Raw genomic sequence first — 15,922 nt, 5'->3', positions numbered from 1 at the left:
GAAGTTACCTTCTGTTGACGGCTTTTCTGAGATCTTCCAGAGCAACGCCGGAAACCTTGGCCGGTGTGAGTCTAAACGGCGGTGACGAACTCAGCGCACCTAAACGGAGGTGAGGAACTTGAAATAAGGATTTCATCACCTCCTTTTTTCGACCCGTCTTTAAGATGAACGCCAACGAAAGGAAGACGTCAGAGAATTCAACATAACTGACACTGTTCTCCAGACTGCAAGCGATACTCAGACCAGTACGCGGTGGGGAGGGGAAGCAAGATCCCACGCACTGCGCGTTTCAGCGCAGCTCACTGCCGGAAAAGCTTCCCCGCGTTCCGCGCGTGGAGGGCCCCATGCGCCTCTCCCTGTCCAGGGGCATCCACCCTGCGGGACGCCTGGACACGCGCCCGTCGCTAAGCGTCTCCCGGCCCGCGCCTCCCGGAGCCGAGCGCGGTGGTCGGCTTTGCGGCGAGTCTCGGGGGCGCGCTGCCAACCGCTCACGTGCTACGGGGCGAGGACACTACACCCTGGTCCATCCGCCGTCACGGTAATCGAGACAGTTTAGGTCGGCACAGCAACTCACGCGCGTGGTGCGCACACAGCCGGGAAAGGGAATCCTTCCCCCTTTGCAGGAAAACCAAGTCGAGCCCGAGACGCTCCCCGGGGGGCGCGTGCGAGCCCCGCCGCGGCGGGCACGGGCCGCGTCCCCAGCTGCCAGGCTCGCTCGGCCGCCACGGACCGTTAGCACCACGGCCCTGCCTCCACGCGCGGGTGGGGGCGCTGCTCTCGGGCGCTCGGTCCCGGTTCTGGCTGCGGCTCATGTCGGCCCCCCTGCCCCCCGCCTGCCTACCTGGCCTTCCTGCCCCGCGATGGCGTCGTGGCGGCACCATGAGCGGACCCGGCCCGGCCCTGCAGCCACCCAGCGCCACGGCCGCGGCCTGGGACTCACAGAGCCGTCGCGGCGCCGGACATCGCGCTGCTCTGGAGGTCCAGCCCCTGAAGCCGCGGTGCCCCTCCGGGCGAGGCTGCCGAAGCCAGCCGGCCCCACTCGGCCCGGGAGGGCGGGAGCGGGCGAGCGGACGGGACCGCGTAGGCAGCGATGGCCGCGGAGGCCCGGAGCTGGACCCTGGCCCCGGCCCCGCCCCCGCCGGCCGACCCGCCCCGCGGCCCCGCCCCCCGGCCCGACGGCGGCGGCGCAGCGGTTACGTCACGGCAGCGCGACCCCGGGGCGCGCGGGGCGTGGCTCCTGCTTGATTCGGTGGCTCCGAGACGGGTAGTGGCCGGCGCAGGGCGTGGCGGCACCGCGGTGACGCCGGGGAAGAGACGAGCGAGGAAGAAGTGGAAGGAGAAAGAGGGAAGTGGACGTGGGTGGTTGGGCGGAACGAAGGACGAGGGAAGTAGCAGATCCTCCAGATGACCCCGCACTAGAGCGAGAGCTAGCGACTCCCATTTCTTACAAATTCGGCCACGAAACTCTGGGTATGCCTTTCTCGAGGAGAGGTCCTAAAGGCAAAGTGGCTTCGGAGAACTTTTGCTTTCTGGAAACTTTTGTATGTAAATCAGATCCCAGCTGTTGGAGTTGGAAGCTGTGTCCCTAAGGCAAGCTACGTCACCTCCCTCGCCCTCAGTTTCCTCATCTGAGAAGTGGGCATAATGTACCTGCCGCGTCTGTTTTTTGTGTTTATGCCAGGACGGCATGAGTACAAATATGAAGGGGTTTGATAATTCATGCTACATAGCAACAACTCCACAAATGTTAGTAATTATTGAACAATAGCTCTTTCTTAACCATCTTTTGAATATCCCATAAGAAAAAGGCTTCGCCAGCGTTCAGATTTGTATTTAGAAAACAAAAACGAGACAAAAAGGTTCTGTAACTTTACTGGGTTTATCTACCACCAGTGCATTTGTAACATCTTTATCAGATGGTGCGAACAAATTAAATTTTCTTACATTTGTAGTCACAGTGTGGTTCATTTCTTACCTTTTAAATCTCCTCTTTTCCTAAAATTTAATGCACATTCAAATGACAAAGACAATGCCGATGGACTTTTGTGTGTGTTTATCCAGTCAGTTTCCAATAAAGTGTCAGCATGAAGCACTTCTAATAAATCATTCAGAAACTTATTACGCAGGGTAGAAAAATCTTAATCATTTACTTGAAATTACTACTTGGGAAAATTTGGTTGCAGTCATTAATCAAATTATTCTACCACCTGCTTTATTCTTTCATTTACTTTCTTTAGGTGTCAGGCTCATCATATGCTTATTATGTATTTTGTTTTGCTACACTTACGGTATATAGGCTGAAAAAATAATAGCATTCTGAATAACTCCCAGCCTCTAACAGGAACACTGGGTTCTAATTCTTAATCAGACCACAATTTGTTATGTAATCTTGAAGATTATTATTCTCTCTACTATGTACAATTCCCCATCTGTAAATATGCTGATACTGTTATCTGTTTCTCAATTAAATAATACAAATAATAGTACTTTGTAAATGAATGTAAATTTAAATTACCATTATTACAACCAATTGCCTAAGCAATTGTCAGTCTAATTTTACAGAACTGTAAGTGCACAGTAAGCATCTACTCAAGGACAATGCTGTGACATTCTTGTAATGGATAAGGTAATCCTAGACAGACTGTCTTCAAGTAGTCTCTAATAGGTCTATTTTCCATTAACACTTTTTCCCAGCTTTCTGAGGGAAATTCCACTGGACAACTCTGTGATAATAGACCTTAGTGTGGTTTCTGTGCTGTGACACCATAAGCATTTCTTTCTTTTGTCCCCACATATCTTTTTTGTTGTTTGTTTTTGTTTTATTATTCAATTAGATTAACATTCAATATTATATTAGGTTCAGGTGTACAGCATGGTGGTTAGACATTTATATAATTTATGAAGTGATTTCCTCCCCCCTCCCCATAAGTCTAGTATCCAACTGGCACCGTACATAGTTATTACAATTTGATTGACTATATTCCATATGCTGTACTTTACAACTCCCTTGACCATTTTGTAACTACCAATTTGTACTTTTAAATCCCTTCACTTTTTTCACGCAACTCCCCCAACCCCCCTCTCATCTGGCAACCATCAATCTGTTCTCTGTGTCTATGAATCTGTTTCTGTTTGTTTATTTTGTTCTTTAGATTCCACATATAAGTGAGATCATATGGAATTTGTCTTTCTCTGACTGACTTCACTTAACATAATATCCTCTAGGCCCATTCATGTTGTCACAAATGGGAAGCTTTCATTCCTTTTATGGCTGAGTAATATTCCACAGTAGGTATGTACCTCAACTTCTACTATCCAGTCGTCTATTGATGGGCATTTAGTTTGCTTCCATATCTTGACAATTGTAAATAATGCTGCAATTAATGTAGAGTTGCATATATTCTTTCGAATTAGTGTTTTGGATTTGCCCAAGGCTAAGTCCTTAAAAACTTCAAAGTCTTTGAAAACTGCTTTCTGATCTGATAACTTTAACTTTTATCTCTATGTGAATAAGTCTTACAAAGTTACAGGCCTTATAAGCCTTATCTTTTCCTCCCTACCAAATCCCAACCTTCTATAAATACAAGTTCCACAAGAGCAAAGATGTTTGCCTGTATTATTTTATTGTCCACTATATCCTTAGCATCTGGAATAGTGCCTAGCACAGAGTTGGTAGTCAATATTTGTTGAATGAACTTGAACATCCTGTTGTCTCTTGACCTTTCAAAACCGAATTTTTGTCCCACATCATCATTCTGTCAGACGGTAACATTATTTGCGTACTCTCACAGGCTTAAAAGGCTGATCTTTCAGTTTGATCAATTTCCTTTTTACTCTTCAAAGTCAATCACTCTTCAAGTCCTTTTGGAATCTCTCAATAGTAGACCCTTAAAATTCACCAGGTAGGCCGACCTGGTGGCTCAGGAGCTTAGAGCTCCGTGCTCCTGACAACAAAGGCCGCTGGTTCGATTCCCACATGGGCCAGTGGACTCTCAACTGCAAGGTCGCCAGTTCAACTCCCTGTGTCCCCTGCAACTAGCAATGGCAACTGGACCTGGAGCTGAGCGGTGCCCTCCACAACTAAGACTGAAAGGACAACAACTTGACTTGGAAAAAAGTCCTGGAAGTACACACTGTTCCCCAATAAAGTCCTGTTAAAAACAAAAAGTTCACCAGGTATTAAGTCTGACACCACACACACATACACACACACACACACACACACACACACACAAAATCCCCTGAAATATAATTTTCCCAGTACAGTACATATGCCACAAGATGAATAAAAAAGCAAGTTTGTGCATACAGAGCAGTCACTAGCTAACAAACTCGCCTGTACACCAGTGTCAAAGACTACATTGAAAATGCAAGCCCTAGTAAAATTACAAATGACTATGTCATGAGTCTTTGGAGCTTCTAGATAATAATTGAAATCACCTATAATAATTCTGTAAATTCCAAGTGTAAAAACCCAAATGAGAACAAGAAAAAAAATTTTTATTCAGAGCTTGCTGCGGCAAGGTAGCCAGCCACCATCACTTGCACTTGGTGACTCAAAGACAGGCAGAGGAGTATAAAAGCTCTAGAGTAGAAAATAGGGAAGACTTTCGGTGTGCCCTGATTGGAGGTTGTTGGCATGGGGAAGCTGGAGGAAGGCTAACCAGAAGCAAGGCGCTCTGTGTGGTGGGTTAGGGGTGCATATTTGCCCTTTTCTTGTTGGTCCTAAGTTGCAAATAGGACAAAAACTAAGGAAGCTCGCGGTTATTGATCAAGTCCTGGCCATTTTGGGTCACTTGCCACACAGGTGGTTGCCTTTCTGGAATGATTGCTGCAGAGGTTGTGGGTTAGAGTTCTATTTTTATATATGCTCTGGCTATTGTCCCTTTGTATATTTAGTCTCCCTTAAGAATCTACTGTGGATCATCACCTTCTCTGCAATCCCTACCAGAATGCTGGACACATACCTCAATAAACATGTGATTTGATTTGCTTGTAAGACCTGGTTTAATGGGTTGAAGTTCACAATTTAAAATGTATATTGTATAAAAAAGATTGCTTTTGAATTTGACTGTTACTGCGTTTTATGGGGTAAATCATATGCCATGATGGAAGTCATAATCTCAGGAAGTTCTGAAATATCAAAGGTACTAAGGGTTTATTGTGTACAACCAAGTCCTAGATTTAAAAATTTTTACAGGCAGGTTGGAGGAGAAAAACATCAACAGAAATTTGAGTGAAAGTCCCAAACATCCATAGAACAGTCATCCCAAGACAGTTTTTGATTGATGGCCATTCATTGCCATGCCCTTGAGTTCTGAGGACATGATCTCCAGGTATAGTTAGAGAAAGTGTTAGAAAATAGGTGGATTTGAGCTTAATTTTAATGATGGGTAGGATTTTGATGGGGGCAGAGGAGAGGAATTATTTTTTTTAAGACAGTAAGAGTATGAGTGTAGGGGTGAAAACATTCTTTTTCCTTTTATATTTCTAGGTTCTCAGTCTGTTCTGTAAAATTAGACTGACAAAGGACAGCTTAAGAGAAAAAACAGTTTATTAGCACATACAGTGCACATCATTCTGGAGAAACCTAAATGAAGAGGAACTCCAATGGGTGGTTAGAATTTGGGCATATATGGCATTTTACAAACAACAATAATTTGTAGGGATGTGACAAAGGAAAAAAAGTTGCAAACCTTGGGAAGGTAAATACATGGAGGGAACCAATAGAATAACGTTTGTTTGTGCAGGGCCCTCTTGGCTTTCTGTCTTCATGGCCATAAAACTTCCCCAGGAAGGGGGATTTATGGCAGTCCTCTTTTTTCAGAAGTTTCTGCTTTTATTCAGAAAAAGGAAGCTCCAGGAAGACATCTTTCTGCATCTATCAATTCTCATGGCCTCCAGCTCAAAATAATCCTTATGCAAAAGTAGCATATTTTGGGGTGGGATATTCTGGTCCCCTACATGAGCAAGAGAAAAAAGTGTGTCCAGAGGCCAGTTATAAAACTGATTTGGCAGAACACAGCATGTATGTAGAGAAGCAATGAGAAATAAGACAGGTAGGTGAGTTCTGGGGAGATTTCAGCATGCTCTGAAAACTAGGGAGTTTAGACTTTCAAGTTGTACGTGAGGAGAACCTAAGAGCTTTCAAATGAGAAACACTTTTAGTGAATGAGAAATTATTCAGTGTCCACTTGATGTCTACCAGTGTGGTGGTACATACTGTGGGGTACAGCAGAAGACAATAGGGCCTGTCTTCAAGGCAATCACAGTATAGACAAAACTGATTATCTAATTAGGGCAATTATTTGCTAAGCTAGAAGACACTGAACCTAAATGTACTTCTCTAGTATCCTCTTAGTACTCTGTACCATGCTGGACACAAAATTGATGCTCATTTGGAAAATGAGCATTAATTAAAGTAATTGGCAAGTAACTAGATAAGAAAACAAAAGGCCCATCTAATGGATCCTGAGGAGTTTGAAATGACACTGTCCACGACTACTCTATGCTTTCAACCAGCTGACCAGGTCCCTGTGAGCTGCGCAGCCACTGCAACAGGCTAGAGCATGGTCATGAGGAGCTCATTGTCAGCCACGTCCGCTTCCCAACACGATCTTGATCTCCTCAGCTTCTAACTTGCTCTCTCATCTCCCATCTTCAGCTCGGCTCTTCTCCTGATACTTGATCCCTGATACCACTCACCCAGTACACCTTGGCGCTTCCCTCTCTTATCATTTACACTAAAACCTGAGCTCTCATCTGCGGCTAGGCACTAAGTGAACAGCCCAGCCTGAGCCTCAGAGTTCCTTGGACCCTTCCTCAGTGTGTATGGCCCATAAATGGCCCAAGTGGCATCAACTCCCCAGGGAGAAAATTTGAAAAAAACAAAACAGGCTTGATATGTGTAATAGGTGGGTTAGGACTCATCCTGTTGTCTCCCACTTTGAGCAGCGGCCCTAAAACACAGAACAAACAGTAGGTAGTGAAGACAATCACGTTCTAAGGTGAGATATTAGACTTTGTCTGTGGGATTTATAAAGGGGCTGTCCTAGCCCAGTTTTACTCTCAGCACGCCACTGCTATCCAGGCTATGTATTCATGACTAAGAATCCAAGAGAGGAGTTGAAAGATGGCACAGTATGAATGTGTTTGAAAAGTTGTCAAATGATCTGATTATCCTCATCAACATCCCCACAGAGATTTGGAGGTAAGCTTCTTCCTGCTTCAAGCCAAGCAAGGGAGGAGACAGGCACTTCAAGGTCTTGGCACGTGTTCTCTTGAGTTTAAGGAACACAAGGGCTGGTGCCCGAGTCTGAGGGTCAGAGGAGGCAGCTAGAGCCTGCAGGAGGCTAGCTGCTCTGGAAGCAGGAGAAGAAAAGAGAGCTGTTATGAAAATGGCCTGTACTTCCAGCTGGGGCAAATGAAGATAAATTCCTCATAAGCCAGAATTACACCCCATGAGAAGGAGCCATATTTGGTTTCTTAAGAGTGACTCTATCCATGAGGGCTGCCTAGAGGGATGAGGTATTCCTAAAAAAGAAGCACACACTGGAGTTTTTAAGTGGTCAAGTGGATGAGACAAGATTATGCCAAGGGAACTACAGGAAACATACGAGGTCAGACAATTAAGTTCATGAACTCAGTTCATGAAGTTCAGGTGCTACACACCTCATTGCTGAATATCACTACGGTCACCTTCAAAGTACTCCCCTTGGGAAGCTATGCACCAACCCTAGCACCTAGCCCACCCTTCAAAGCAATTTTGAAACTCTTTTTCTGGACTGGCCATCAGAGTTGTCGTCATATTACCCTTGATGTCCTGAATGTCATCAAAATGTCTTTCTTTCAATATTTCCTTTATCTTCAGGTAAAGAAAGAAGTCATTGGGGACCAGATCAGGTGAGTAGGGAGGGTGTTCCAATACAGTTATTTGTTTACTGGCTAAAAACTCCCTCACAGACAGTGCTGTGTGAGCTGGTGCATTGTCGTGATGCAAAAGCCATGAATTGTTGGCGAAAAGTTCAGGTCACCTAACTTTTTCACGCAGCCTTTTCAGCACTTCCAAATAATAAACTTGGTTAACTGTTTGTCCAGTTGGTACAAATTCATAATGAATAATCCCTTTGATATCAAAAAAGGTTAGCAACATCATTGCCAACAAGTTTGCGAACTTAATTGTCAGACCTCGTATTTCCTACAAAAGTATTCCAGTAAAACGAAGGTCTGCATTTGGAATATACTATGCCAATAGTGTTCTGGTAAAACTTGTTAAACTAGATTTCCGGGAAAAGAGTCCCCATTTGTAGTGTTTCTGGCTACCAGGGTATGATTCCACGGCTCCTGATTCCCACCACAACCAACTTCAAGTTAACTAACATGACATCAACGAGCATGGAGTTGGGATAAGATGCACGGTAGGAAACCATTAGGGAACAGACACAGTGGACAGAAGGAAACTCAAGAACATAGATAATAGTAAAATGTAGTTAAATATTTAGGAGGTGATGAGTATTTATTATCTTTAACTTACTGCATTTATTTAATTGTAAGTTTATATATAATTTAAATTTTAATAACAGCTGGCTTTAACAACCACCCCAAATTCCTGATAGTTGAGCAATGATCTCTTCTGAGTTTGTATGGACAAATTCCAGCATACCACTGTACCAATCCTAGAAGGCACAAATGACATATTACACCCAAACCAGTCAAGGTAAGATTTCTTCTGTCACTTACCTGGCTTCCTTCCTCTACCCTCTCCCCTACCCATGGAGGCATCACACACAGCCTAATGAGTGGGAGAGAGGAAGTAAACAAGATGGGGAATAAAGAAACCAGCCAAGTTTCTCACCCCACCACAGGCTTTCAGGCCTGAAATAGCCCTGGGCTGGCAGAGGGGTGAAACTTAAATTAGATGACAGTTAGTAGTTAAATGATGATTAGAGCAAAATGGACTTTTTAATAACTGAAAATATCTAGAAAACCTAAGCATCATTCCTGCTCTTTCATCCTGTGGCAGCAAAAAAACAGATAGAAAACAAGCTTATAGCAGATAAGGCAAGAAAGAATAGTGTTATTTTCTGTTTGTATCCTACAAAATTTAGCTCATTTGATAAACAAATGTAGAATTATATATTCTTATATAACAAATTACTCTAAAACTTAACAACTTAACGTTTTATTATTTCATAGTTCCCGTGAGTCAGGAATTTAGGAGTGGCGTAGCTCAGTGGTTCTAGCTTAAGGTATCTTTATGAGGTTGCAGTTAAGATGTTAGCTGGGCTGCCATTGTCTGAGGGCTTTCCTGGGGCTAGAGGATCTGCTTCTAAGATGACTCACTCTCATGGCTTTTGGTAGTAGGCCTCAGTTCCTCCCTAGTTGGACCTCTCCACAGACTCCTTGAGAGTTTTCATGACATGGTGGCTTGCTGGCTTCCCCTAGAGCAATAAGAGGGAGAGCAAGAAAGAAACCACAGTGTCTTCTGTGATCTAGCCCAGGAAGTCATACCATCACTTTCCTCACATTCTAATCACTAGAAACAAGTCACTAACTCTAGCCCATATACAATAGGGATGTGTGCGGTGGGGGGGATGAGAATTAGGCTTTACCTTTTGTAGAGGGAATTGTCAAATTTGTGAACATATTTTAATACTACCACAACCAAGAAACATATCAGAATTAAAAAATATACATGTATTTGCTATATTCAAGTTATTGCATATCAAGATGTACCCAATTATGAATTTGTTCAAGGCTTGATCATGAATCTTTTTATCTATGTGTAACAAGAGCTATAGCTTGAATCTAAGTATTCAGAAGTATTTAGGAATCACTGGCAACCTGACACCTGATAAAATATGAAGATGAGTTTTTCTGAAAAATGACTCATCCCAAGAAAGAAATAATCAAGCAGCAAGACCATAACCTGATAAGAAAATCTTTGTCCTCAGAAAGGAGGCGGAATTCTAAATAAAACATTCTATTAGTCTTACTTCTAGCCATCTCAGCCTCACTGAAGACCGGAAGAGAGAAAGTAACAAAGGAAGAGCTCCTTCCTTTGAAACTTCTGTAAGAAATTGAGAACAAGTAGCATTCTAAAAGAACAAAACACAAAATAAGAATCCAACAATAGTGATGCCATCAAAGGCATCAGTGGAGGTATCCAGCAGTGCAAGAAAAATGCTGAGAGGTGGAAGTCCTTTGTGGAGCCTCAGAACATAGTGGCTTCACCTGGCAAGAGAATGCTTATATACATACACACAGATGTTCATAGCAGCACTATTCACAACAACCAGAGGGAAAGCAAACTGTCATAGCCTATTCAGGCTACTATAACAAAATACCACAGACTGGGTGGCTTATAAAAAATAGACATTTATTTCTCCCAGTTGTGAAAGCTCAGAAGCTCAAGATCAGGACACCAGCACAATTTGATGAGGACCTTTTCCCTGGCTCATAGCCAGCATCATCTTGCTATATCCTCACATGGTAGAAGGAGCAAGAGATCTCTCTTAAGCTTCTTTTCTAAGGCACTAATGTCATTCATGACGTTTCCACCTTCATTACTCAAGCACTTCTGAAGGCCCTTCCTACTAATACCATCATATTGGGCATTAGGATTTCAATACATGCATTTTGGGAGGACACAAACATTCAGACCATTGTACAACCCAAGTGTCCATCAACAAATAAATGGATGAAAAAATAGTAGTACATATATACAATGTAATATTATTTAGCTATACAACAAAATAAGTACTAATCATGCTACAATATGAATATACCTTGAAAATATACTAAGTGAAAGAAACTAGATATGAAAGGTCACACACTATATGATTCCATTTACATGAAATATTTAATATAGTTAAGACCCTAAAGACAGAACATAAATTGGTGGTTTTCAGGGATATGGGGTTGGGGGAAGATAGGGAGCAACTGGTAATGGGTACACGGCTTCCTTTGGAAATGATGAAAATGTTTTGGAACTAGGGGGATGGTGGTGGCACAGTATTGTGAATGTCCTAAATGCTAGTGAATTGTTCACCTTGAAATGGCTAATTTTACATTATGTGAATTTCACCTCAATAAAAAATACTTCATTAAAAATTATTTTTAAAGATCGATTTCCAGTCAAGATGGGAGAGTAGATAAATGCTTTGCTTGCCTCGTCTCACAACCACATTAAAATTACAACTAAAATACAGAACAACCACCATTGGAAATCACCTGAAGTCTAGCTGAACAGAAGTCCTATAACTAAGGAAATACAGAAAAAAACACACATCTAGACTGGTAAGAGGGATGGAGACACAGAACAGATTGGTCCCACACCAGTGTGTGGCAGTTAAAAATTGAGAGGGATTTCTCAGCTGCAGAGGTACCTCCAGAGGAGTGAGGGGTTTCAGCTTCACAGCAGAGAAGTCCCCACAACTTCTAGCTGTAAAATCCAGTGCAGATTGTGGCTGAGTGAGAAGGAGGGCTGCTGGTGTTCCACTTAATGGGCCTGCACATGGACTTATCATTGATAGACTCACTTGCTCAGAGCTCCATCACTGGGGCAGCAGCTCAAAAGGTGCCAGGAACATATCGGGGGGAGAGTGAATTGTCTGGCATCAGGTCAAGGGCTGGAAGGGCAGCTTTCTTCCAGACAGAAGTGCTGGGGGAATCCATTGTTTCTTTGTTGAGCCACTCCCTTCCCAGTGTGCAGATGCAGGCAGCCACCATATCTGAGTCTCCATCAACCTGGCTAACAACATTCATCCCACCCTGCTGATTCCCTAAGACCCCACCCAACTTGTGGAAGTGCTCAAGGCACTTTCAGTGATGTTCAAGTCACTTCCAGTGGCTTTTCCTCACAAACCACCTGTTGGCTCATGATGCGGACTTTCCTAAAATCTCTCAAAAGTTTACAAACCCTGGACAAGCAGCATCTGACCTCAGCATGCTCTGTACCTCTTGTTGAGCAACCCCGGATCCAGCATTGGTGGAACCCAGCCTCAGTTACTGAGGTGGCCTCTTAAGACACCTCCAAGCCCAGCATAGGTAGAAGCCATCTACAGATGCTTTTGTGGCTCACACCAAGGGGCCCCTGGCAGGGCACAAGCAGTACATGAACTTGGCCTGTGGTAGGGCTCCTCCCAAGAGGCCCTAGGGGCCAGCACGCCCAGTAGCCACATTCAGACCAAGCTGAAGCACCAGCCAGCTACTTCCACCGGTGACACACCCAAAGGGCAGACTGCATGGGAACCAGAGCCCTACTAAAGTGAATCTTGTTCCATAGGGTCAGCCTCTGAACAACAGCTCGTTCACTATAGTCACAGCCAATTCTCACAAACAATCATCCTGAGGGTCAATCCCTCCCATTGACATGCAAACAACAACCAAGTCTCAACTACAATGGAGGGCACACGCAACCCACAAAAGTGACATATCTGGAACAGGTGAGATTGTGCCCCTGGGCCCCACAAAACACCTACTATATAAGGCCACTCTACTAAGATTGAGAGACATAGCAGCCCTACCTAATACATAGAAACAAACACAGAGAGGCAGCCAAAATGGAGAGATAAAGAAGCATGTCCCAAATGAAGAACAAAGCTCCACAAAAAAAACTAAACAAAATGGAGACAAGCAATCTACCAGATATAGAGTCCAAAACACTGGTTATAAGGATGTTCAATGATTTTAAGAAAAAATTAGATGAACTCAGTGAGAACTTTAACAAAGAGATAGGAAACATAAAAATGGAGATAGAAAATTTAAAAATTACCAGTCAGAAATGAAGAAAACAATAACTGAAATAAAGAATACGTTGCAGAGTATCCACAGTAGATTAGATGAAGCAGAAGACTGAATCAGAGGTTTAGAAGGTAGGGTAGCAGAAAACACCCAATCAGAACACCAGAAAGAGAAAAAGGAGGAGGAGAGTTTAAGGGGCCTCTGGGACAACATCAAGTATATTAACATTCACCTCATTGAAGTACCAGAAGGAGAAGACAGAGAGCAAGGAATTGAGAACCTATTTGAAGAAATAATGACAGAAAACTTCCTTAACCTAGTGAAGGAAATAGACATATAAGTCCAGGAAGCACAGTGAGTCCCATACAACATGAACCCAAAGAGGCCCACACCAAGACACATCATAATTAAAATGCCAGAAGTTAAAGACAAAGAGAGAATCTTAAAAGCAGCAAGAGAAAAGCAGTTAGTTAGCTACAAGGGAGCTCCCATAAGACTATCAGCTGATTTCTCAACAGAAACTTTGCAGGTCAGAAGGCACTGGCACGAAATATTCAAAGTGATAAAAAGTAAGGACCTACAACCGAGATTACTCTCCCCAGAAAAACAATCATTTAGAATCAAAAGAGATAAAAGAGCTTCCCAGACAAGAGAAAGCTAAAGGAGTCCATCACCACCAAACCAGTATTACAAGAAATGTTAAAGGAACTTCTAGAAGAAGAAGGAGGGGGAGAAGAGGGAAGAAGGAAAACAACAACAACAATATAAATAATAAAATGGCAATAGCTACATATCTATCAACAATTACTTTCAACGTCAATGGATTAAATGCTCCAATCTAAAGATATAGGAGAGTTGAATGGAGAAGAAAACAAAACCTTTACACATGCTGCCCACAAGAGACTCACTTCAGCTTGAAAGACACACATGTACTGAAAGGAAAGGGATGGAAAAAGATATTTCATGAAAATGGAAATGAAAAAGATAAAAAACGCTGTGGTAGCAATACTTATACCAGACAAAATAGACTTAAAACAAAGCCTACAACAAGAGAAAAAGAAAGACCCAGTAATCCCACTTCTAGGTATTTAACCAAGTAAATCCAAAACACTACTTTGAAGGGACATGTGCATACATATGTTCATTGCAGCACTATTTACAATGACCAAGATGTGGAGGCAACCTGGGTGTCCATCAATGTAATGAATGGATAAGGAAGATGTGGTACATATATACAATGGAATATTACTTGGTCATGCCATAAAAAAAAGTAAAATCTTGCCATCTGCAACAACATAGATGGACCTAGGGGGTAATGTGCTGAGTGGAGTAAGTCGGACAGAGAAAGACAAATGCCATATGATTTTACTTATATGTGGAATCTAAAAAACAACAAACAAACAAAACAAACAAAACTCATAGATATAGAGAACATTTTGATGGTTGACTGCTGGGAGCGGGTTTGGAGGGTAGTTGAAAATGGGAAAGGGATTAAGAAGTATAAATTGGTGGTTACAAAGTAGTGGGGATGTAAAGTATAGCATAAGGAATACAGTTAATAATATTGTAATAACTATGTATGGTGTCAGCTAAGTACTAGATATATTGGGGTAATCACTTTCTTAAGTTATATAAATGTCTAATCACTATGCTGTATACCTGAATCTAATGTAATATTGTATGTCAACTGTAACTGAAAAATAAAGTAATAAAAAAATAATAATTTTTAAAAACAGAGAGAGAAAGAGGGAGAAGGCTTATTTGTGAGCACATGGAGGAGAATGTAGAAACTCCAGAAAACACTGGAGGGAAGATAGGAGATTTTTCCGGGCATGAGTTCCATCCAGCATTATGTATGTTTGCAGGTGGAGGTATATGCCAGTGAAACTAGAGATAAGCTATTATGAACTTATACCCATTTGAAAGCCTGGCCTGGGCAAATTCAGGTTATAACAGAAGGTATTTAGGTTAGTGTCCTTACTAGTTGTCTATGCTTATTGTTCATGTCATCAAGGCTCAATCTGTCCAGTTCCTGTTTAACTTTTGAGAGCCATCTTTCAGGTCATGGCAGGTTTAAGTTTTGCAGTCATGAAAGAGTCCCTTTGCCCTTTGGTAAGATTAATTACTTCATAAAAACAGTCGACCTGCTAATACAGGAATCCTAAGCAAAAGGAGATTCTTATACTTGGTAACCAAAATAACTCAGCCTGTTCTTTAATGGCTAGCAGTTCTCCATTAACCTGTCATCACTTTCATTTGCCTGGTTTATTCCCAAGAGTGTTTGGTGGGTACAGGAAACAACCATCTCAGCTCTCTACCTCACTCCTCACTGAGTGAGAGAGTGTTTTATAGGATGTAACTCTATTTAAGGGGGCTTGCTTCTGTGGCCATTCTTGAGAAATCCTAGGATGACTCTGAGACCTTTGTTTCAAGCAAGTTTTCAAGGGCCTGATTTTATGCCTGGACATCACCAAAAAGACATGTTAACAAGTGAAGTTTACTTATGGTGTGATCATTTTAAAATATTTAATTGTGCCTTTTTATGCACAGGACATCATTTAGGAAGTGTTGGAATACAGATGTGTACAAATGTGTGTATATATATTATTTACTATACTAAATATTTTACACAATAAGTTTATAACACTGTAATTCCTACTACCTCTGAAGAACAAAATGTTATGAGATTATAACTCAAAGCATATTATAACTCTGCAAAGGTATTGTTTCCCTGCATAGACCCTTGTACTGCAATTGATCAAAAAGTATTTATCGATGCTCTCTTGTAAGACCAGAGCTACACAATGTGGATAATATAGTCATTGATTCTGCAAACATTTATTTAGTACCGACTATGTTCTATTATCTGTTCAGGATGGTGGACCATCTTAGAATGACCTTAACTGCAAGGTACTAGAGATATAATAATAAACAAAACAAATAAGGCCCTTATATTCTGGAGCTTATTTTCTAGAGGAGGGAGGTACAATAAAAATAAATAGACAATTACATAAATAAGTAAATACAGATTGTGATCAATGCTCTGAAAGAAATAAACTTGGACATGTGATAGTAACTAGGAAAGGCCAGTTTTTCAATGGATCTGTTAGGGAAGGATGGCCTCTCTAAGAAGGTGACTTTTGTTCCGAAGACTGAGATTGTGCCAGTAATGTAAACA

General features: G+C 42.3%; 1 protein-coding gene across 4 annotated transcripts in view; it reads right to left on the bottom strand.

Moving 5' to 3' along the window:
* The window catches only part of SLC35F5 (solute carrier family 35 member F5), a 38,374-nt gene extending 37,231 nt beyond the window's left edge, over positions 1–1,143 (bottom strand). For all 4 annotated transcript variants that reach the window (XR_013993500.1, XR_013993501.1, XM_081051109.1 and 1 more), the window contains exons 1-2: positions 842–1,143; positions 9–99 (exon numbers count right to left, since the gene is read on the bottom strand). Coding sequence is in view for 2 of the 4 variants with exons in the window: in XM_081051109.1 (XP_080907235.1) it covers positions 9–99; positions 842–881 (131 nt within the window). In the remaining 2 variants the exon portion in view is untranslated. The remainder of the gene's footprint in view (positions 1–8; positions 100–841) is intronic.
* Positions 1,144–15,922: the final 14,779 nt, after the last annotated feature.

This window comes from Rhinolophus hipposideros (genome assembly GCF_964194185.1).
Source record: "Rhinolophus hipposideros genome assembly, chromosome: 6".
Classification (NCBI taxonomy): Eukaryota; Metazoa; Chordata; class Mammalia; order Chiroptera; family Rhinolophidae; genus Rhinolophus; species Rhinolophus hipposideros.
This window is presented reverse-complemented; position numbering and strand designations above follow the sequence as displayed.